Genomic DNA, 22,617 nt, shown 5'->3' with positions numbered 1-22,617 from the left:
AATTTAGGCCCAAAAACATGGATTTTCCAAAAAAATAGCAAAACAAAACCAACCAAAACCAAAATCAAAACCAAAACACGCAATGGCGGTTTTGCAAAACCAAAACCAAAACCAAAACACGACGGTAATCCAGATCCAAAACCGAATCCAAAACCAAAACACGGGGGTCAGTGACCATCTCTAGTTTTTACAGACTGACTTTTTAAATCTATCTATTCTCTCTGCCAAATCATTGATTTCTATGAATAGATGCCGGTGCAGGGCTCACAGTCCTCTTAGCAAGACGGATGTTGGATCAGGAACGAATGAAAATAGGGCATGTACTAAAGCGCTACGGAATTTGTTGGCACTATATAAACAAATGTTGATGATGATGATGATGATGATAATGATGATGATGTACTGTCATGTGTATTGGTAAGGTGGTTCTGTGCCAGGCATTGGAGTCTCTCCATAGCTACCAAAGAAACCCATGAGATCTACTGTCTTCCCTCCCTTCATTGAAAAATTGGAGGAATTATGTAATGACCTTGCTCCCTTGGAATTAATGTTCCTTTTTTTTGCATTATTTTTAAAAGCATCCATCTATATCTGCACATTTTCCCTTAAACTACATTTCTGAAAAAATTATTGTTCCCCAGTATCTACAACAGTACAGTCTAGTAATGGTAAAGCTGGTTCCTATCATCCCTATTTTTCTGTCATTTCTGTAAAGTGCCGTAATAGGTGCCAATCTTAATAAAGAAAAACTGCTATAACATGATAAATGCAAGTGTGAGTATGACAAAGCATATAAGCTTTACTCAGTACGGGCCTGGTTCATCAGGGTACGCATACATAGCACAATGTATGTTGATGGAAATCAGGTATACACACGCCCGAATTCACAAGGAGCGGGTGTGAAGATACATATGGTGATGAATACAGGTATAGGTCTAGACAAGACACTGCAAGATACGTCCAATATATATGTGTAATCTGTGGTAATCGGTATCCCAATGCTCGGGATACTGACACCAAGTATAACTACAAAAAAACCACAAACAGATTAATAACGATATAATTAACTTTACACCGTTAACTTTACAGCAACTATAGACATATAGGTGAAGCAAGAGATACGGCTGAAAGACAAGTACTTTTAAGATGCTCAGAGTTTGGATCGGACACTGCTGCATGCATCAAGATTGGCACGCCATTACTGTACACTGACTATAGGTAAAGGCTCCTTCTACGCCTCTGAAATCGTAGGCTCTAGTAAGTGTCCTTTGAGCTCGAAGATTAATTGAACGTCGCTGCGTTCTAAGGCTTATGAGCCTGTCCTGGGCATGAGCAGAGTAATTTTGCAGATTCCAGGCACAAAATCTTAATTTTCTAGAAATGTGTTGACACATAATAGTCATAGTAGTGAGCGCCAGTACTGATCGCTTAAAAAAACGTGAGCAAATCCACATTAACCCCACTTATAATGACCACTACACTGTCTAATACAGTCCCACAAAAAATGGTGACATACATTAAGATTTGGAGGTTCCGCGTGATTGCTGAACAGCCGAATACAATGGGTCCCCATTAGTGTGGTCTGCTGATGGCCACACACACATAGTGGTCACAGGCTAATACATTTTAGACTACAAATTAGTAAAAGACGAACTGGATTCAATTGCTCTTGGCCATGTTTAATGGCTGGTGAAGCCCTACATGCTTGACGAATTCAGTTGAATTTAGTCTCAATTGGACTAATTAGGCAAAAAAATCATCATGCACTGGTCAGCTGAGGCCAAACAGGGGTACCAGACAATGTAAAAAAAGCCACATGGCACCCCTGTTATCCATGTCCAACCCATGTTCTCTCTGGGAACACACTGGGAAGGGTGAACCTGTTATTGTACAATATCTCAATGGGACATTATTCCTAAGATTAAGGATCCGTTTTGCACTAACTTGTTTTTACCACGTTATTGATCTGCTATCTGTAATTGAACAGAATTGAGATTTAGATTACCAGCAAAAGATCTGTTGCTGCTAATCATTCCAAGCTTTAAGTTCCTAACAAGCGATGTATTTATTAATATACCACAATCCGTGGTGCTCTACATGACTGTTGGTAAAAATTGCTTATGTGATTTATATGTAAACTGTTCATATGTATACCATTTTTATCCAAAACTAGCCCTAGCTAATGACAGCTTTTCATTTGTCACTGATTGACTAGAAGATTTTAATGTTAATGAAAGTTAAATATGCTGATAACATCGATTTCCTATTTATTGGATTCAAGTGTATATTTGAGTGAATGTTTGAGCTATTTATTCATTGTTATTGTAAATTTTTTATGGTTGCGGGCTACCAAATCCCCAAAGCAACGCCCAACTTTGCCCTATTTATCTGATTGGCGCCAGTATATTTTTTTATGTTTTGCTCATGGGTTTCCTGTGCAACCACCTTCTCAGTAACCTTATTTACAAATCGAAGGTTTGCAACTGCCCTGTATTTAGTCATGTAGTCCTCTTGTCCGTTAGTGGTTCAGGAAACACTCCTGTCTGCAAAGAGCGCTGGCAAATTTTAGCAAATTGTTGCAAAGTATGTAGAGTATGATTAATGCTGCATATGTTAAAACCATACTTGCCAACTCTCCCGGAATGCCCGGGAGACTCCCAGAATTCAGGTCGGTCTCACAGACTCCTGGGAGACCAGGCAAGTCTCCCGCATCCCGCAACTGCCTAGCCTAAATGACGTCATTTTGGCCCCGCCCTCTAATCACACCCCTCTCTCGGACTACACTTGCCGAAAGTAGGCAAGTATGCTTAAAACACTTCAGGTGAAGATAATTGTGTGTTTATTTTTTTTAAATTCAAAAGTGCTGAATAGAGAAAATTTTAGTGGGTAATCAGTCATAATACACCCCGTTTGGGCACCAGTGTGGGTCTGTAATTGTTATAATCGGCACTGCTAAGGGGCACTGTCCTATTGAACTACATGGCTGATGTTTCTTTTTACATCTGTAATATGTTAACAAATGCAAATATGAAACGAAATTATATTTTACATGCAGAATTAGCCACTTCTGTATGTTTTGCATTCAGACAACTGAAATAAAAGCCAACACCTATTAAGCCTATGTTTCTAGGCTGTTAGTGAACTAGGTTCCCTGCCATGACACATAAACTGCTCTAAACGCTGACACATGAATCATTAAAGAGAGTAGCAGCTGGTTAGATGAAATGAACTAATGTAGCTGCTTCTCCCTTAATGTATCCAATTCTTCTGCCACTAACACAATTATTAGACATTCATCCTGAGTACTTAAGTGAAGCATTAGTGACCCAAATGTCACTCCTAGTTTGCTTAATCATTTTCAAATGTTCACGGTTTTGTATGCACTTCAAGTTCTGATCGGTTCTCTGTATTCTCTGCCCCAAAGGAAATCATTTTCCCTATCTGGCACAGATTACCATAGGGAACGCCAAATATCACTAGGACAAGTTTTGTTATTGTGGCTATTATTAATTTCATGCATCACTGGCAAGCAGATCACCAGAGCTCAGTGTCAAGCTTCTGGCATCGTGCATTCTGGGTATAGCTAATTATACATCCATAATATAGTTACTAATAAACTAATAGCTAGAGATGTGTCGCAAAATGTAAATTGGGCTCAGATCTAATAAATTAGATCTGACACCACAGAAAAAAAAAGAGATACAAGGAAAGGAGATAGTTTTCCGGCATAGGCTAAACACAAGTGGTTTACAGTCTTTTTATTATATGATGTCACGGTTCAAACGCTGAGGCCACTTACTGGTATTGACACTGCTAACCTGGAGGCGTGGAGTCTAAACGTACTCCTGGTTTTCACCAGGGACCCCCGCAAGGAAGTTTGGAATTTGCTGCATGAGAACGCAGGTTGCGGCCCTCCGGGCTAGCCACCAGTAAGGTGGTGCAGGTAGGAGACTCTGTACAGACCAGAGGTTGGAAGGTATTAGGTTCAGGCAGAAGCGTAGTTAGGCGATCCGAGGTCAAGCCGTGCTGGCAGCGCAGTACAGAGGAGGTGAACAAAAGCGTAGTCAGACGGTCCGGGGTCAAAGCCAAAGGAGAGAATAATGCCCAAGGGAGATCTGCAGGAAGTGTCAGACAAGCTGGGTCGGGAGCCAAAGAGTCAGTCAGTAAACAGCTGGGAACTGTGAGATGCTGGAGCAGGGAAACCATCCACGATACTCTGGCACCCTAATGGTGCCAGAGACTTCCTGAAATAGGGTGCGCTGGATCCGGATTGCTAGGCAATGCGCGGCCGGGCGGATGTGCGTCATTCATCCCGTTGCCTAGAAACGGGACGCGAGGAGTCGGAATCAGGCGCCCGTCCCCGGCACTGAGTGAAGGTGCGGGGACGGCACCTAACATATAACTGTTTTTTTGTAATTCTTGTGGAAAAAAATAAAATTGGCCACCTAGGGGCACTGGATAGATTTGGCCACCAACACTCGGGCCAGACAGTAGATGAACACACACAGAGGGCAAAAAATGAAACAAATTGTAGAGGAGCCGATGCAGAGTGAGTAGTACACCAGTTAACGCTGGGTATCTTGTGAAATCACTATGTGCATCATACTTGCCAACTCTCTGTCAGGCCTTGCCTCCGCACCCCTCAGGGGTGCTAGAGACGGTCGCCCTCTGATCGCTGCCCTCGTCCCGTTGCTTAGCAACAGGACATCCTTTCGCCAAGCTGACCTCCGAGGAGCGCGCATGCGCAGTATGCCACAGTCCGTTCCCATGGCAGCTGTCTGATCGCCGGAAACTCCTCTCCTCCTCCTTCCTCTCCTCTGTATTTTATCCTCACTCTGGCACCATTAGGGTACCAGAGTATTGGTTCATGCCTCTCCAGCCTTCCCTGCGTTACTTGTGTGTCTCCTGAATACTGAACTTGGCTTCCTTGACTACTCTTCCGGATCTCCCACTGTACCTTGCTGCCCGTACTGCATTTGACCCCTGGACCGTTCCTGACTACTCTCTTGCCTATTCTCTGTGGTACCGTGTTTCCTTGGTTCCGAACCGGCCTGTCTGACTATGCTTATTTCACTGAACTGGTGGCTATCTGGGAGAACCGCGACCTGCGCACCTCATGCAGCAAAGCCCACACCTCCTTGCGGGGGTCCCTGGTGTACACTGAGGGTGCGTTAGACTCCACGCCTCTCATTTAGCAGCGCCAACACCAGTCAGTGGTAATTCTTGTGTATACGTGACACTCTCCGGGAATGTCCGGGAGACTCCCGAAATTCGGGTCGGTCTCCCAGACTCCCGGGAGAGCAGTCAAGGCTCCCGCATCCCGCAATTCCCTGGCCAAAAATTTTGGCCCCGTCCCCGTGACAAAACGTTATTTCCATTGTGGGGGGCCGGGGCCAAAATGACACGATTGACCACACCCTGCCCCCTCCTACCCTCTGGGCATGTCCCTTTCCCGGACTGCACTGCCTGAAAGTAGGCAAGTATGATGTGCATGCCCAGAAAGTGGTCCCACACTTCTGCACTCATGCAGATTTGCCTGATTGTGCCACTTACGCCACCCTGCACCTGGAGAGGTGAGACGGTGTTGTTCCAGAGATGGCAGAGTACAGTAAGGGCATGCATGTGTCATGGCACATGAATGCAGAGCTGGAAAAATACGTATATTTAAATCTGAGATAGCCGTAATATTTGTGGCAGGTCCGGAGTAGTTATAAATTGCAGGTGATGAGAATGACAGTCCCCAGGACTTTCATCGTTGTTGTTTGCGATGGCACCACTGAAGCTAATTGGTGCTTCCTTCCTCCATATTTAATTACCACCCATTTATTCTTCTATTGTCAAAAAAACCTCTATGTACACCAAACCTAAACTGCTTTGTAACACTAAGCACTTCTTCCCTTTGCAATCTGGTTATACCAATATACAATACGTGACATTTAACCTCATGTATGAGATTTCAATTTTCCTATAGATTGCAAGCTCTCCTCTTTGTCTGTTTGTTAATACCCGGTCATGTTTATAATTGTGTCATTTCCCATTTGTAAAGAGCTGGAGGATATGCTGGCACTATTTAAAGAAGTGTTAATAATAATAAAACATAATTTCTTCTTTCAACTCCTATTATAATAGATTGTAAGTTCTTTGAGCAAGGTTCTTATTTCTATTTTCTCATGTTTTCCAAAATTTGGAAATCATGTAATTGTTATAATGTATTGCCTCCAGTGCAATGTTACAGATTATATTGGCGTTTTTATAAATAATAATACCGACTATAATGATAGCAATAAAAATGGTATTTTCAGGAAGGATACAATGGAGGGGGGTGAGCAGCAGTGTTCCCTCTAAACTGACCAATCTGGAAATGATAGAGTTAAACCTGTATCTTACTAGGAAACATCCTGCAGATTGTGAATGCAAACCTTTCGGGTGGAGCCCTCATTAGAGTGACCTTTTAACTCTTTCCTTTCCAGATTGCTCAGCTTAGAGGGAACACTGGTGAGCAGGAGGACCAATCACAAGCTGCAATCAAGAGACCTTTCCCAAGAGCGGACTGCAATTTATCGTCCCGCTCACACACATTCCGCTTCCATTTTAAAGTGGTCAGCGGCCTTGAATTGCTAGTTTACTTTTTTCCCAGGGCTCCAGCTAGTACGAGGGGCATATTAGTAAAATATTTTTGGTAGCTTTACTTAATAAGGTTGCAGAGCTGTGAACCCTCTCCTTTGCTTGTAAACAGGTGCACAAAACTTTACCCCATATTGAAAATGTTATATGCTACTGACTTAAATAGTGATAAAACTGTTTTCATTACATGCATCTATACCTGTTTCAGGGGCGCACGGAGGATTTTTCGGGGGAGGTTTCCTCCGCCCCCGAAAAAAATTTAAATTCCTAGAGACCTGCAGCGCATGCAATACAGCACCGCCGCGGACACTTCTGAGACAGCGTCGCGGCTGCTGTATACTACAGTGCCGATATGTAGGGCACTTTTTAGCGGAGGGGGGGGTTTCTGGAGACCCAGAAACCCCTCCTGCGTGCGCCACTGTGTTTTTATTAGCCTTTGCAGCAGCTGCCTGGCACTGAGTGTTGCTATTCAGCTCTCTATCCTTTTCACTCTTAGATTTGACCAATTGTATCCAATTTCAAGTGTTAATTCTCCCATTTATCTACATTAAATTTCGCCCTGCTTTTCTCTGCTCAACTCTCCAGCATCTTCTCCTGTAACACCATACCATCTTCTTCTGTATTAATAACCTTAAATAGTTTGGTGTCATCTGCAAATTTAGATAATCTCTAGGTCATATACAAGGTCATTAATAGAAAACATAAAAAAAATTGACAGGCCCCAATATTATCTCTTGTGTTAACCCATTAATGGCTGTAATTCACTTAGAGTATGTTCCATACATGGATATAATCAAACAGTCCTACGACCATGTCGGAGCAAATCTGGCGCTTTATGGACGCTACATAGATGATTTATTTTTATTTAGGACGGGGACTGTGACACTATTATTTGTTTTTTTTCTAATCTTATCTGATATTTCCTTCAGTCTCAAATTTACTCACAACGTCAGTACCACATCTGTGAATTTTGTCAACATCACCCTTACTGTCAAGAACTGTCAAATTTCTACATCTACTTATAGAAAGCCAGTAGATGGTATCAAATTTTTGACCTTTAAAGGTAATCATTATCGCCCATGGATAAAAAATATCCTCAAGGGACAACAACAGAGAGTACGATGCAATTGCTTGGATCCACAGGTCTTTGAATCACAAGCAAGAGAATTACTGGGCTTGTTTAAAGAAAAAGAATACCTGGATGTTTTATTAGAATCCTCCTTTCAACAAATATTATATACTAATAGCTAATAGGATTTTTTTTATTGTAAGAAAATAATATTGATAGTGATAAAAATAAGAGGGAGATAGGAAATAAGATGCAAACTGAAGAATAGATAGATTCATATCCAAATTCAAAACAGAATCTCACAATGTTACAAAGATCATACAGAAATATTATTCTTTATTAAAGACAGACCCCATCTTCAGAATGGTTTTACCTGCTAATCCTGTGGTATTTATTATTATTATTATTATTATTATTAATATTTATTTATAAGGCGCCACAAGGCATCCGCAGCGCCGTACAGAGACAAACAAAATTACAATACAATGGGAGACAGCACAGTACAGTAAACACAGCAACTCAGTAAGCTCAATGCACAGCTAGAGAGGGCGGGGAAGGGGGAGGGAGGATCCGCAAACGACGGGGCCCAAGAAGGAGGGCGCGGAAGACAGGGAGACCCCCAGGGGGGAGGAGGGAGCGAGAGTGGACGTGGGGTGGAGGACCCTCGAGGAGGAGGGCTAAGTAGCTGGAGAGCAGAGTTAGAAGTGGTGGAAACAGGAGGAGAGATGGCCCTGCTCAGAGGAGCGTACAATCTAAGGGGAGGGGTGGACAGACAGAGAGACGCAGGGGAGAGAGGGAGAGTAGGGGGACAGAGGCAGAAGATAAGGTAGGAAGTTAAGTGGGAGACAGAAAGGCTTTAAGAAAAAGGTGGGTTTTTAGGGCCCATTTGAAACTGGACAGATTAGGGGAAGTTCTGATGGAGGGAGGGAGCTTGTTCCAGTGGAGGGGGGCAGCACGGGCGAAGTCTTGGATACGCGTGTGGGAGGAGGTTATAAGGGGGGAAGAGAGGCGACGGTCAGAGGCAGAACGGAGAGGGCGGGATGGAGCATGAATAGAGAGGAGGGTAGAGATGTAGGGCGCAGTGGAGTTGGCGAGGGCCTTGTAGGTGAGTGTGAGGAACTTAAAGAGGATTCTGAAGGGGAATGGGAGCCAGTGAAGGGCTAGGTAGAGGGGGGAGACAAAAGAGGAGCGGCGAGAGAGGAAAATAAGCATAGGTGCAGCGTTAAGGACGGATCGAAGAGGATCGAGATGAGAGTGGGGGAGGCCAGTGAGGAGGAGGTTGCAGTAGTCCAGGCAGGAGATGATCAGAGAGTGGATAAGGCATTTGGTGGCATCTTGGGAGAGGATGCGAGCGATGTTGCACAGCTGGAAGCGGCAGGATTTAGCAAGAGAGAGGATGTGGGGGCCAAAGGAGAGAGAGGAGTCGAGGATGACACCAAGGCAGCGAAGTTGGGGGACAGGGGAGATAGAGGTGTTGTTGACAGTGATGGAGAGGTCAGAAGGGGATGGGGTATGAGAGGGAGGAAAAACTATGAGCTCAGTTTTGGCAAGGTTAAGTTTGAGGAATCGAGAGGACATCCAGGAGGAGATGGCAGAGAGGCAGGCAGACACCCTAGAGAGGAGGGAGGGAGAGAGATCAGGAGAGGAGAGGTATAGTTGAGTGTCGTCAGCGTAAAGGTGGTAGCTGAAGCCAAAGGAGCTGATGAGTTCACCCAGGGAGGAGGTGTATAGAGAGAAGAGTAAGGGTCCCAGAACAGAGCCCTGAGGGACCCCGACTGGAAGGGTGGATGGGGGGGAGAGAGACCCAGAGGTGGTGACAGAGAAGGAACGGTGAGTAAGGTAAGAGGTGAACCAGGACAGGACTGGGCCGGAGAGGCCGAAAGACTGGAGGGTGTGAAGGAGGAGGGGGTGGTCAACAGTGTCAAAGGCTGCAGAGAGGTCAAGGAGGATGAGAAGGGAGAAGTGGCCCCTGGCTTTTGCAGAGAGGAGGTCATTGGTGACTTTAGCCAGGGCAGTTTCAGTGGAGTGAAGAGGGCGGAAACCAGACTGGAGAGGATCAAGGAGGGAGTATTCAGAAAGGTAGGAGGTGAGACGGCTGCAGACGAGCCTCTCGAGAATTTTGGAGGCAAAAGGGAGAAGAGATATGGGGTGATAGTTCGAGAGAGAAGTGGGGTCGAGATTAGGTTTCTTAAGAATGGGGGATACGAGAGCATGTTTGAAGGAGGAGGGGAAGATGCCAGTGGAGAGGGAGAGATTAAAGAGGTGAGCGAGGTGGGAGCAGGTGGTGGGGGAAAGGGAGTGAAGAAGGTGGGAGGGGATGGGATCCAGGGGACAGGTAGTGGGGGGGAGGATGAAATGAGAGAGTGGACTTCCTCGCCGGTGGTGGGACGGAAGGAGTGGAGGGGAAGGTGGTTGGGGGGGAGGACAGAAGAGTGGGAGGGGTGGAAGAGAGAGTGGAGGAGGAGATTTCAAGTCGGATGGCCTCGATTTTAGAGGAGAAGAAGGAGGCGAAATCGGAGGCAGTCAGGGAGGAGGGAGGGGGGGAGGGGAGGGGGCCAGGAGAGTGCTGAAGGTGGCAAAGAGGCGGCAGGGGTTAGAGGACTGGGAAGAGATGAGGGATTTAAAGAAAGATTGTTTAGCGAGTGAGAGGGCAGAGCTGTAGGATGAAAGGATGAATTTAAAGTGGAGGAAGTCAGCCAGGGAGCGGGATTTTCTCCAGTGACGTTCGGCGGAACGGGAGCATTTTTGGAGGAAGCGGGTAAATTTGGAGTGCCAGGGTTGGGGTTTGGAGCAGCGGGGGTGGACGGAGTGGGCAGGGGCAACCGCGTCCAGAGCGGAGGTGAGGGTGTGATTGTAGAGGGAGACCGCCTGGTTGGGGCAGGCCTGGGAGGAAAGGGGAGAAAGGAGGGTATCAAGAGAGGAGGACAGAGAGGCAGGGTCAAGAGCGTTGAGGTTGCGTATGGACAGAGTAGGTTTGGTCAGGGGGAGGGGAGCAGGAGAAGAGGAGAGAGAGAAGGAGAGGAGATGGTGGTCGGATAGAGGAAAGGGAGAGATGGAGAAGTCGGAGAGATTACATAGGTAGACAATATCAAGGGAGTGACCAAGGCAGTGGGTAGAGGAGGAGGTCCATTGGGTGAGACCAAGGGAGGAATGGAGGGTGAGCAGTTTGCTGGAAGCAGGGTAGGTGGGGTTGTCGATGGGGATGTTAAAGTCACCGAGAATGATCGAGGGGAGATCGGAGGAGAGGTAGTGAGGAAGCCAGCTAGCAAAGTTGTCAAGGAAGAGGGAGGTGGGGCCAGGGGGGCGGTAGATGACAGTGCCGCGGAGATGGATGGGGTAGAAGAGGCGGATGGAGTGAGCTTCAAAAGAGGAGCAGGAGAGGGAGGGTTCAGGGTGAATGACACGAAAAGTACAGGTGGAGGAGAGGAGGAGGCCAACTCCACCACCTGGGCGGGCACCAGGCCTGGCGGAGTGGGTGAAGGAGAGGCCACCATAGGAGAGGGCAGCGGGGGAAGTAGTATCAGAATCGGAGAGCCAGGTTTCAGTAACGGCAAGGAGGTTAAAGGAGTTAGATAGAAAGAGGTCGTGGATAGCAGTCAGCTTGTTGCAGACGGATCTGGCATTCCAGAGGGCACAGAAGAAAGGGGGAGAGGAGAGGGGGGAAATGGGGATGAGGTTAGCAAGATGAGCAGCGCGCGGGGGATGGCGGGGAGGAACGGTAGGGCGGGGGGAGAGTATGGGTATGGTGTGAGAGCGGGGAGGCATAGTAGGGAGAGAGAGTAACAGAACAGTGAGATAGTGGGGACAGTGAAAAACAGGTAAGAACAATGGCAGGAAGACAATGAAAAGGTGGAAGATAATAACGAATTAGGGCGTGGAGGGCATGGAACAACAGTACAGTGAGATAATAAGGACAATGAAGACAGGTAAGAATGATAGCAGAACAGTAAGATAATAAGGACAGCGGATAACAGGTAAGAATAAGCAGGAAGACAATAGCAAGATGGAGGACAATAACCAATTAGGGCGTGGAAGGCAAGGAATAATAGAAGGAGAGGTAATAAGGACAATGGAAATAGGCAAGAATAATAACAGGTAAAAGTAGTTGCTGGTAAATATAAAATCGGGAAAAACAAGATAAAGGCATATAAATAGTAGAATAATAACAGGTAAAAAGTAGTTACTTGTAAATGTACAATCAGGAAAAACAAAATAATGGCATATAAAATAATGTTTTATATGCAGTTGATGCAGTTAAGCCAGGGATTCAGCAGGAGAAGGGCCAACCGACAAGCCGGGTCGGCACACAGCAGACCAGCCGGTGCAGACAAGCCAGGGACCCAGCAGGAGAAGGGCCAACTGACAAGCCGGGTCGGCACACAGCAGATCAGTTGATGCAGATAAGCCAGGGACCCAGTAGGAGAAGGGCCAACCGACAAGCCGGGTCGGCACACAGCAGACCAGCCGGGGCAGACAAGCCAGGGATCCAGCAGAAGAAGGGCCAACTGACAAGCCGGGTCGGTACAAAGTAGATCAGTTGATGTAGACAAGCCAGGGACCCAGCAGGAGAAGGGCCAATTGATAAGCCGGGTCGGTACACAGTAGATCAGTAGATCAGTTGGTGCAGATAAGCCAGGGATCCAGCAGGAAAAGGGTTAATTGACAAGCCGGGTCGGCACACAGTAGATCAGCTGGTGCAGACAAGCCAGGGACCCAGCAGGAGAAGGGTTAACTGACAAGTTGGATCGGTACACAGTAGATCAGTTGATGCAGGCAAGCCAGGGACTCAGCAGGAGAAGGGCTAACTGACAAGCCGGGTCGGCACACAGTAGATGAGCCGATGCAGATAAGCCAGGGATCCAGCAGGAAAAGGGTTAATTGACAAGCCGGGTCGGCCCACAGTAGATCAGCTGGTGCAGACAAGCCAGGGACCCAGCAGGAGAAGGGTTAACTGACAAGTTGGATCGGTACACAGTAGATCAGTTGATGCAGGCAAGCCAGGGACTCAGCAGGAGAAGGACTAACTGACAAGCCGGGTCGGCACACAGTAGATCAGCCGATGCAGATAAGCCAGGGATCCAGCAGGAAAAGGGTTAATTGACAAGCCGGGTCGGCACACAGTAGATCAGCTGGTGCAGACAAGCCAGGGACCCAGCAGGAGAAGGGCCAACCGACAAGCCGGGCCGGCACACAGCAGATCAGTTGATACAGATAAGCCAGGGACCCAGAAGGAGAAGGGTTAATTGACAACAAGGGCCGGTACACAGCAGATCAGTTGATGCAGATAAGCCAGGGATTCAGCAGGAGAAGGGCCAACTGACAAGCTGGGCCGGCACACAGTAGACCAGCTGAATTTTTTTGTTTTTAAAAAAAATTAAAAAAATCTTCCAGACCTTCTTGTGTCTAGTTTTTTTGATAGAAAGTCTAAAAAACATACTGAAGTACAGAGGGAAGCTGGGCTGGGGGCCCCCCCGGGGCCAGTCCCATAATGGACTATCTTGGGCTCGGTCACTTGGCCACCTGAATTTTTTGTCCTTTAAAATAGGCTTGCACCCCCCACCAGGGCTAAGATTTGCCAGCCCTCCCCTGCTGATGAAACACTGAATAAAATGAAAACCCTTGATTGGCTAGCAAGAACACCTCATGGGTGCCGTAAATGTGGGAGAACAAATTGCATAGCATGCAAACACAAAAGAAATACAATCACAGAATTTAAGGTACCACATAATAAAGTTTCATTAATTGAGATACAAAATATGTAGTATATATTCTGAAGGGTCCCTGTCACCTATGTACCATTCGTCCTTTGAGAAGATGATTTTTAGAACGTCGCCATAATATATTTAATAGATTTTATACAGCTCATGAAAGTAGCCCTGTCGGACCTTCAGTTATAATGATTGAGTAGGTAAATGTAACAAGGCGTGGAAGGGATCTAAAACAATATGCATCAAAGTATCTTTTGTATCTATAATCTGGGCACTTTGAGCCCAGATGGATTCAATGGAATGTTGAATTTGAATACATTAAATAGAAATTTTATTGGTGATTTCATAGATTTGTATCTTGGATAATTTTGAACTGTATGCTTTACTTCTCCTTTGGAAAGTCTTTTAAAAGAATCATTAGAGATGCAAATCATATGAGAAAGCACTTAGTAGTACAACATATGCCTTATAGAATAATTAATCTTCTGTATAAGATTATTTAGCATTACTTCATTATATGTTTCTATAATGTCGATTTTATATGTCTCAAATTGTTTAACCTTGATGAGAGAATTTGGCCTTTTTAACATAAATGTTTACTCACTCAATCTGTCATTTTTTTCTTATGTACTAGTAGGAGTTAAAAATTTTCTTGGATCTGTAAAGTAAGCCTGAATGTCCATTGCAGACTTTAATCCTGGATCTTACCCTACTGATTGCTACCACTGATGAATCCGTACTATATGGGGAAGTGCATCAGGTTTTGACTTGACGTGACACCATTACTTTTACTGAAGTTTGCAGTGCCTACACACTACAAAAATAAAAAACTTTGGACGGGTGTATATTTTTTTGGATCCACTCTTAAGTCAACAGATCTTCTCCTACTTACAGCGGTTACCACATTGCAGCAGGTGAAGTCTACCTCCAGATACATTACCCTCTTCTCGGAGGCGAGAAGAGGGTATGTTGTGAAATTATTTTTTTCAGATCCTGATTTTCCAGAGATCTTTATATCAGGTTTTTATGGGCAGCACAGTGGCTCAGTGGTTAGCACTTCTGCCTCACAGAGCTGGGGTCATGAGTTCTATTCCCGACCATGACCTTATCTGTGTGAAGTTTGCATGTTGTCCCCGTGTTTGCGTGGGTTTCCTCCGGGTGCTCCAGTTTCCTCCCACACTCCAAAAACATACTGGTAGGATAATTGGCTGCTATTAAATTTGACCCTAGTCTCTCTCGGTCTGTGTGTGTGTGAGTTAAGGAATCTAGAATGTAAGTTCCAATGGGGCAGGGACTGATGTGAGTGAGTTCTTTGTACAGAGCTGCAGAATTAGTGGCGCTATAAATAGATGGCGATGATGATGATAAGCTTATAGTTCAATGCAGCCTCATGTGCCGAGTTCGCTCCACTAGATTGAGGTATATATCTTCATAACAGGAACTGAATTAATACTAATATTCATCTTTCCAAAAACAAACAATTTGTGTGGGGAGGCATCTCGGTGATAAAGACGCTTTGCACTTTCCTATGATTACTATCAGTGATCCCTATTATAAGCGTCATTTGTAACTTTATTAGTTAGTTGTACATCTTGTTTATACATTGTCATTTTATATTGATTGATTGAGTTTTTTATTTTTATTAAATTAATCCTTTTTCTTATTTCTTATTTATTCTCATTTATTGTTCAGATGGTTACATAGCCCTTTAGAGGCAGCCATTTCTCTTACATAGTCAATAATATTAATTTGACTTTATCCATTACATAGCGCGCCTTTTTAGATTTATGTGATTATATCTATTGTATACTTATATATATATTCTGCTAATTTTATGTTCCATTTATAATAAGCCTCTGTGCTTCTTAAGACACTTTTTACCCATGCACATAGTTTACCACCATTTACATCAGTCCTTACATATAGAAAATAATGGTCTATTACCAATCTTAACTCCCTTAGAACACATGGATGTATGTATGCAATGTACAATGGGGTATTATAATACAACTGTCCAGACAGATAACTAATTTATTAGAGTTACACTGAAGTAAGTGAAACATACCAAATACCTTACACATGCCATTAATGCAGACGTCTTTGCTGTTATTGCCCTCAAAACATGGAGTCCCATCAATCACTGCGTCAAGAAGTTTGTCAACCAAGTTTCCTTCTGCATTTCGGCAGTGCAGTTCACAGGGATTAGCTTCAGGGACAAATAAAATAAAATGATACTTTAATGCATTGACATTTATACAATTATTATTTTTCTGACATTTTTCTTTCTTTCTCTGCAATAAAATTAACATAAATACCTCAATAAATAGTGGGCTAGGCTTCTGAAAATGCAAAATATACAAATTAAATGTTTACACGCCTTACCAAGTCATAATCATTCTAGTTGTGCAGGAATACCTATCAATTCAAGTCTAATTATTTCAAAGAGCTGTCATAACTCATGCATCAGCTTCATAGCATTGTGTCAATTAGGAACAATGTTTATTGAGACAGCACATGAAAGATTGCCCTGGCCTGTCTATGCGGATCTCTCTACCTACTAATTACATTCAAAGATATTAGGGAGGGAAGTGAGTTATACATTTCCCAGAATGTTTTTACATCATCATTTTTAAGAAAAGTCCAATTAAAGTCTGCTTTAACATCCGTATTTAGATTTCATCGTTAGTGGTCACCCCTAATAATTAACATATCTTGTGAATATGGTTTATCATGTGTTCTGCAACTGAGATGAGCAAACCTGCTGTGAAGTATAGAGCAGAGCTAATTTTACAGCAGAACAACCAAAATTTGCAGAGGTGCAAATTTCTGGCAATATACTGTGCATGCCCAGAATCAAACTATATACCCGTGAATGCAGCAAAGTCCAATTCATCTTCGAGCACAAAGGACTCTTACTACGGCCTACTATTTCAGTGGCGGAAATGGGTGTGCAATGGGCATATGCACGTAGTCAATGTACTGTAAGGCTGTGCCAAGCTTGAGCACACGCAGCAGAGTCAGATTCAAACTTTGGGCATCTCAAACATACGTGATTTTCAGTCATATCAATTGCACCAGCTATAGGTCTGGTGTAAGTGCAGAGTGATAGTGATGACGGCTGTGTATGCATGCTAGAACATGTGTATACATGCTAGAACATGTGTTTGCAATCAGGAGCAACTGTAAAATGTATTTCATGTACAATAGACATTCACAACATCCTTATAAATTTATTTTATGGATATTATTAAAAGGTGACATTTAATATTTTGTCCTGCATTTCTGTGCATTCTTTTGTGACTTGATATTCCATATATCTATTGGAAGTATCCTGCAGTGTCTTGTCTGTTAGAGTAGAGCAGACCTAGACCTGTATTCATCAACATGCGTATCATCTAAATATGCACATTACATTAATTTTGCATTTCTTAATGAATGAGGACCAAGATGTGGTTGGGGTAGGACTGCCAACATTTAGACCAAATGAGGTGAGTTTTCTGTGGAACAGTTATGAACATTTGGCTCATCGCTCAGGTAAAATCTACAATACAGGCTGCATTACTATCCTCCCACCTGCAGATGTCAGTGTTGTGAGGACATCAGCATTCAACAAAGATGGCCATACTGATTGCGTGAGTGTCATCTTCTAATCAATCGCTTCATGTATGTGGGCCTTAGAGCCTTGAATGTGGATTGCTTAATGTGGTAATTTTATGTTATTTGACATTACACCCTACATTCCTAAACACTCTTATTAGTTACCCTGATCTTAGTTTATCTCTCATTCCTAAACCGACTCTGCCGCTCTAACCTTCAGTCCATTCCTGAATTACTAATTTCCCTGTTCGTTATCTGCACTCTGTTTACCATCCACTGTTTATGTTCTGGGAGGTTGGGCTCAGTTCTGTTCTAAACTGTACCAATCAGCACAGTCATTTTATTGGTAAAAAAAAAAAGCCCTAATATTGACAGAAAACTACCAATGCCTAGAGATACATTGTCAAGGACGCTCAGACCTGTGACACAGAGATTCTTCATAGAAAATGTCCATGTAGCTACCGCTGGACAAGTCAATTCAAATAATTGGGTAATTTATCTCCACTCTAACGTAATCTAATTATTTGCTACACAACATATGTAACCAGCTAATGTGACGTAGATGACTGAATTATTGGGTCTGTTCAGAACACAAATTACAGTTTGAAGTTATACATTGTTACAAGCCGAGGAGGATGGTGGCATTTGGGGAGAAGGAGGAGATTGAACATAAATACATAACATCTGGTTTTATTGAAAGTGGTGCTGCCTCGGTAAGACACATAAAAAAATTGGTACATAGGCATAGAATGAGCATCCATCAACAGTACAGAATTATCACAATGCGAGACTGGGGAACGGAATTATAAAGTAATTGTGCCCAGATGGCAATAAACAAGAACCAATATAACATTTGGCTGTAGAGTGGGATAGGAATGGGGTAGAAGGAGAGAAAGGGTCAGGGAGGAGGTATAAGGGATGAAGCCGGGGGTGTAGTCCTTACTGGGGTAAGGTCTCTATATTTTATATATGTTTTCCTCCATTTATTATATGTTATTTTAATGTTTTTATTGCATTTATTTGCTGTTAGTGCTGCTATTTAGAACTCATTTCTGAACCTCCATTTTTTTTTTCCATTTTGTACCTGCTGGGTTCAAGGAACACCCTGTACTGAGGAGGTGAAAGGCATACATTGGCATATTTAGGGGGAGAATTATCAAACCTTCTAAAAAAAATAAATAAATGGAAGTGTTGCTCATAGCAACCAATCAGATTCTAGCTATGATTAATCTAATAGATAGTACGTTCTAGTAAATGCTAGTTAGCATCTGATGAGAATCTGAGTCCTTAGGCTCTTAGGGATGTTTTCATATTAGTGAAAATGTGCAGGCGCCTTTTCTACTTCTCTCAGATTTATTACACCTGACGAAAGAGGTTCCCAAGGGATGGTAGCCCCACTTACAGTCTTTAATTTTCACTTTCCACTGTGTTATATTGGCTTGTTGCATATATTAAACACATTAGACACTGTGTGCACATGTTACTGCGCTGGAGTATAGCGCCATTATCACCTCTCTCTGTCCTATCTTATTTTTTAGAGTTATGGTCATTAAATGTTGAGTCTTGTCATCCGTGTACATACCTGTGTTATCCATGGACACCCACGTATGCAACTCATTTTTATAAGGCACAGTATTGAACTCAGTGCATTGCATTTGACGGAAGGACGGCTGGTTCTTGGGACACGGGTTTGTTTTACACATTTTGTAACGTTTTCTCTCTCCTGTACAATATTTTCCTCCAAACTTTGGCCTAAAGAAAAGTAAAAAACAAACATAAAGATGCTTATCTTACTCTCGAATGCTTCGTTAAATGGTGTAATATTTATAGGTCTGGAGCCATTACTATGTTAAACACTGTGAAGGATATAGATGTTTGCTTTGCATATTAGTGATTGTCCTGTTAGTGAACTCTGACATATCTTCTTGGCCCTTCTTGCAATTAACTATTTTACAAGATTAATTGTAAGGTGGTGACTAACAGGAAGATGTGTGCTATGTGTTATGTACCACTAGATATTAATGCATATATTTACAGCACAGTTTTTAAACCTTTAATATTTCCATATGAATATTATTTTATCATTACTATTTCATACAATAGTTGTTTTTATATACTTACATTAAACATTGCAAGAAGAGTAGATTTCTAGGGGTAAATGTATCAAGCTGAGAGTTTTCTGGCAGGTTTGAAAAGTGGAGATGTTGCCTATAGCAACCAATCAGATTCTAGCTATCATTTTGTAGAATGTACTAAATAAATGATAGCTAGAATCTGATTGGTTTTCAAATCCGTCGGAAAACTCTCAGCTTGATACATTTACCCCCTAAGGTACATAAAGTTATCACACAGACATTTTTTTTTTACATTTATTATTTTATTTTGATTTACAGAGGTGTGAATACATTTCAGAAGTACCTGATTTACAGCGACATAACTAGAATTAAAAATAACACATCCCTTACTATAGCCTTAAGCTTTTATTACTGACAGATTGCGCAATATCATCTCTCTTTTTGCGCACCATTAGGATCTCACTGAGAGTTAGGGGCAAATCCAGCTAAATTGTGTAAATTTGTGATGTAGGGGATACAAAAACAATTTTTATTGCCTACTGTAAAATATTGGCTGCTTTCGCTTACAAATACCGGGCAGCATTATTTTAGCACTGGGATTTAAGGTTAAGATGTGCCCCTCCAGGAGATCACATACTTTTGAGATGTCTAAAGCTTGAATTGGACACTGCTGCATGCACTCAAGCTTGGCACGCCCTTATTGTACATTGACTAGGTGCATAGACCCAGTCCTCTTCCCATTCCACCCATGAAATCGTAGGCTGTAGTAAAAGTCCTTTGCATTTGAAGAAGAATCGGACGCTGCTGCGGTCTCTGGCGTATGGTTCGTATCTGGCCATGCGCAGAGCGATTTTATGCAAAGCATGTATCGGCATTTACATTAGTTAATGAATCAGGAGCATCACTGAACACCTCCTTTCACCCTCGTCTTCAGGACTTTGCCCGGGCTGCTCCCCTGCTGTGGAACGATCTTCCACGTTCCATCAGGTTAGCATCTACTCTCAAAGGCTTCAAGCGTGCCCTTAAGATTCATTTCTTTATCCAAGTCTATCAGTCCTCCTAACTTCCTTGTCCTGGCTCTCTCCACCAGTTAGTACCCTATTTGTGTCTCCCTCTTCCCTTTAGGATGTAAGCTCTCAGGAGCAGGGCCCTCTTTCCTTGTGTGCTCCTTCTACTATTCCATCACCCTCTGTACCTCTTGGCCTGCTTCCCTAGCCCTGTTTTCCCTGTCCACTTAAGCTTTGGTCTTCTTCTCGCTGATTTCTACCATCCCTTTCACTATCTGTCCCTGATATAATCTGATTTGCTTTAACCTGTCACCTGTGTTTCTATACATTTTTGTATCATGTTGTGTCTTGGTTCTCTGTTTACTGTATATGTAATGTACGGCGCTGCAGACCCTTTGTGGCGCCTTATAAGTCAAATATAATAATAATAATAATAATAATAATAATAATAAAAAAAAACCTCTACAGATTGTTAATTATGATCTCAGGAATGTCAATTGTCTAACATTTGTAGGGTTCTTCTTTTTGTTTTTTTTTGCATAATGTACACCTTGGTGCATGCAAACTTTAAAAAACAAGCAAACAGTATTTCTGAACTAATACACACCACCACTTTTCTTTTTCAGTAAGCTAAATGTATTTCTTGCATCTGCTTTTGTTCTAGGGGTAACTGTACTTCTTATTCTGTTTGCAGTTCTTTAGTTTGTATGCTGCATGGGTTATAGTTTCTGTAAATGCAATTATATTGTATTGCAGGACTGATAGCTGTGTTGTACTCACGCTGGGTTGTTACATTTTCTTTCTGCGCTCTCCACTCCTGCCCCACATGTTCTTGTGCAGTGTGTCCATGGTGTCCAGGGCCCCCATGCCCCATTTACAGTTTCTGGCTTTTTGCCTACAGTTACACATGCACCATTCATGCACCACTGAAAAATGAATTTGCCATTAATATACAAAACATACACCACTAAAAAATGAATTTGCCATTAATATACATAATATAAACCAATGAAAAATGAATTTGCCATTAATATACATCATATAAACCAATGAAAAATACATTTTTCATTAATATACATAATATAAACGAATTAAAAATAAATTTGCCATTAATACACATAATATAAACCACTGAAAAATGAATTTGCCATTAATATACCTAATATACACCACTGAAACATGAATTTGCCATTAATATGCATCCTATACACCACTGAAAAATGAATTTCAAATGAATATGCATAATATAACCCACTGAAAAATCAAATTACTATTAACATTCATTTTTTATGTGTGCTTACAATTCACACTAAGTGAAACACATGTAAACAAAAAACATTCATATATTTTTGTTGAACTATAAAAAATGCTCAGCACATTGCTGTTTAAAAGCAATTATATCATTCTAAAAATTTGTACAGCACATACACATTTCAGCCAAGCAGATATATGCTCTTAAACATGCTATACAAATGATAAATGTACAGTGTAATATAGTACAATACAAATCACACAGCGCTACAGACATTAATAGGGCACTACACTGCCACCTGTTGACTATCAGGGGTATTTTTGTGTCAGCTGTCTATTCAAGTCATTATACTGTACATTTGATGGTATTCTTTCATAGGAAATACTATCTTCTATCAGTCAACAGAAGCTACATATCTGACATCTCTATTTGTGCTGACAACACAACAATAAACCTACTCCTTAAGCTTCCTGCCTAAGTGTCGTCCCTGAACTTTCTTTTGTTTCACATCTAATTGGTATCCAAATGTTGATATGTAAGAAATATTTCCAGAATGTGCATGTATCTGCAAGAACTTTAATCTATGCACTTATGATTTCATGACTATTGTAATTCCCTTTATACTGGTCTTCTCCTAACCAATCTTGTACTCATACTAACCATTTTCAATGTATTGTCTAGCCTAATTTTCCTTGCAAAATGTTCTTCTGCTATTGCTCCCCTTTATCAGTCACTACATTGATTACATGTACTTCCTAAATAATATACATATACTAACATACAAAGCCATTAACAAAACATATCTTCACTTGCCTAACTCATTCCCTCCACACTGCCCTAGATCCTCGCCTTGTCTCCCATCCACTTTCATTACTTGTTCTTTCAGTTCAAGATGTGCCAACCTTACCTTGTGCAACAAGAATTGCCCCTAGCTGTTAGAGTGCCGCGGCAGCCGCGGGCACCGCTGCGACTTACCGCCGCGACTCACCGCCTCCCTCTTTGGCGTCCCGGCCGTCGCTATGACGACCGGGACGTCACTTCCTGTACTCCGTCCGACCGTAGCCAGGGCAACGGCCGGATGCCAAAATGATTGCGCTTGCGCCCCGGCTATTCAGAACAGCCGGGCGCGCCTCTGCAAGCCTGCGGGCTGATTAAGTTGCCCACTATCAATCAGTCTCCTCCTGAGTGTTGTTATAGGGCTAAGCCCTGATTGGTGGATGCTAGTATTTAAGGCAAGGAGGGCTTAGCCTCCCTACCGGTTATAGCGCTTCTGACCCAGTCTTGC

At 42.8% G+C, this 22,617-nt stretch overlaps 1 protein-coding gene across 1 annotated transcript in view; it reads right to left on the bottom strand.

Moving 5' to 3' along the window:
- Positions 1–22,617, bottom strand: part of ADAMTS12 (ADAM metallopeptidase with thrombospondin type 1 motif 12) — a 461,827-nt gene that overhangs the window by 168,585 nt on the left and 270,625 nt on the right. The window contains exons 11-13 of the mRNA XM_075214451.1: positions 20,861–21,006; positions 18,581–18,750; positions 15,474–15,607 (exon numbers count right to left, since the gene is read on the bottom strand). Of these exons, the coding sequence (XP_075070552.1) occupies positions 15,474–15,607; positions 18,581–18,750; positions 20,861–21,006 (450 nt within the window). The remainder of the gene's footprint in view (positions 1–15,473; positions 15,608–18,580; positions 18,751–20,860; positions 21,007–22,617) is intronic.

The sequence above is a fragment of the Mixophyes fleayi genome, chromosome 1 (assembly GCF_038048845.1).
Source record: "Mixophyes fleayi isolate aMixFle1 chromosome 1, aMixFle1.hap1, whole genome shotgun sequence".
Lineage (NCBI taxonomy): Eukaryota > Metazoa > Chordata > Amphibia > Anura > Limnodynastidae > Mixophyes > Mixophyes fleayi.
Note: the sequence above shows the minus strand (reverse complement) of the source record. Positions and strands in the feature narration are given on the sequence as shown.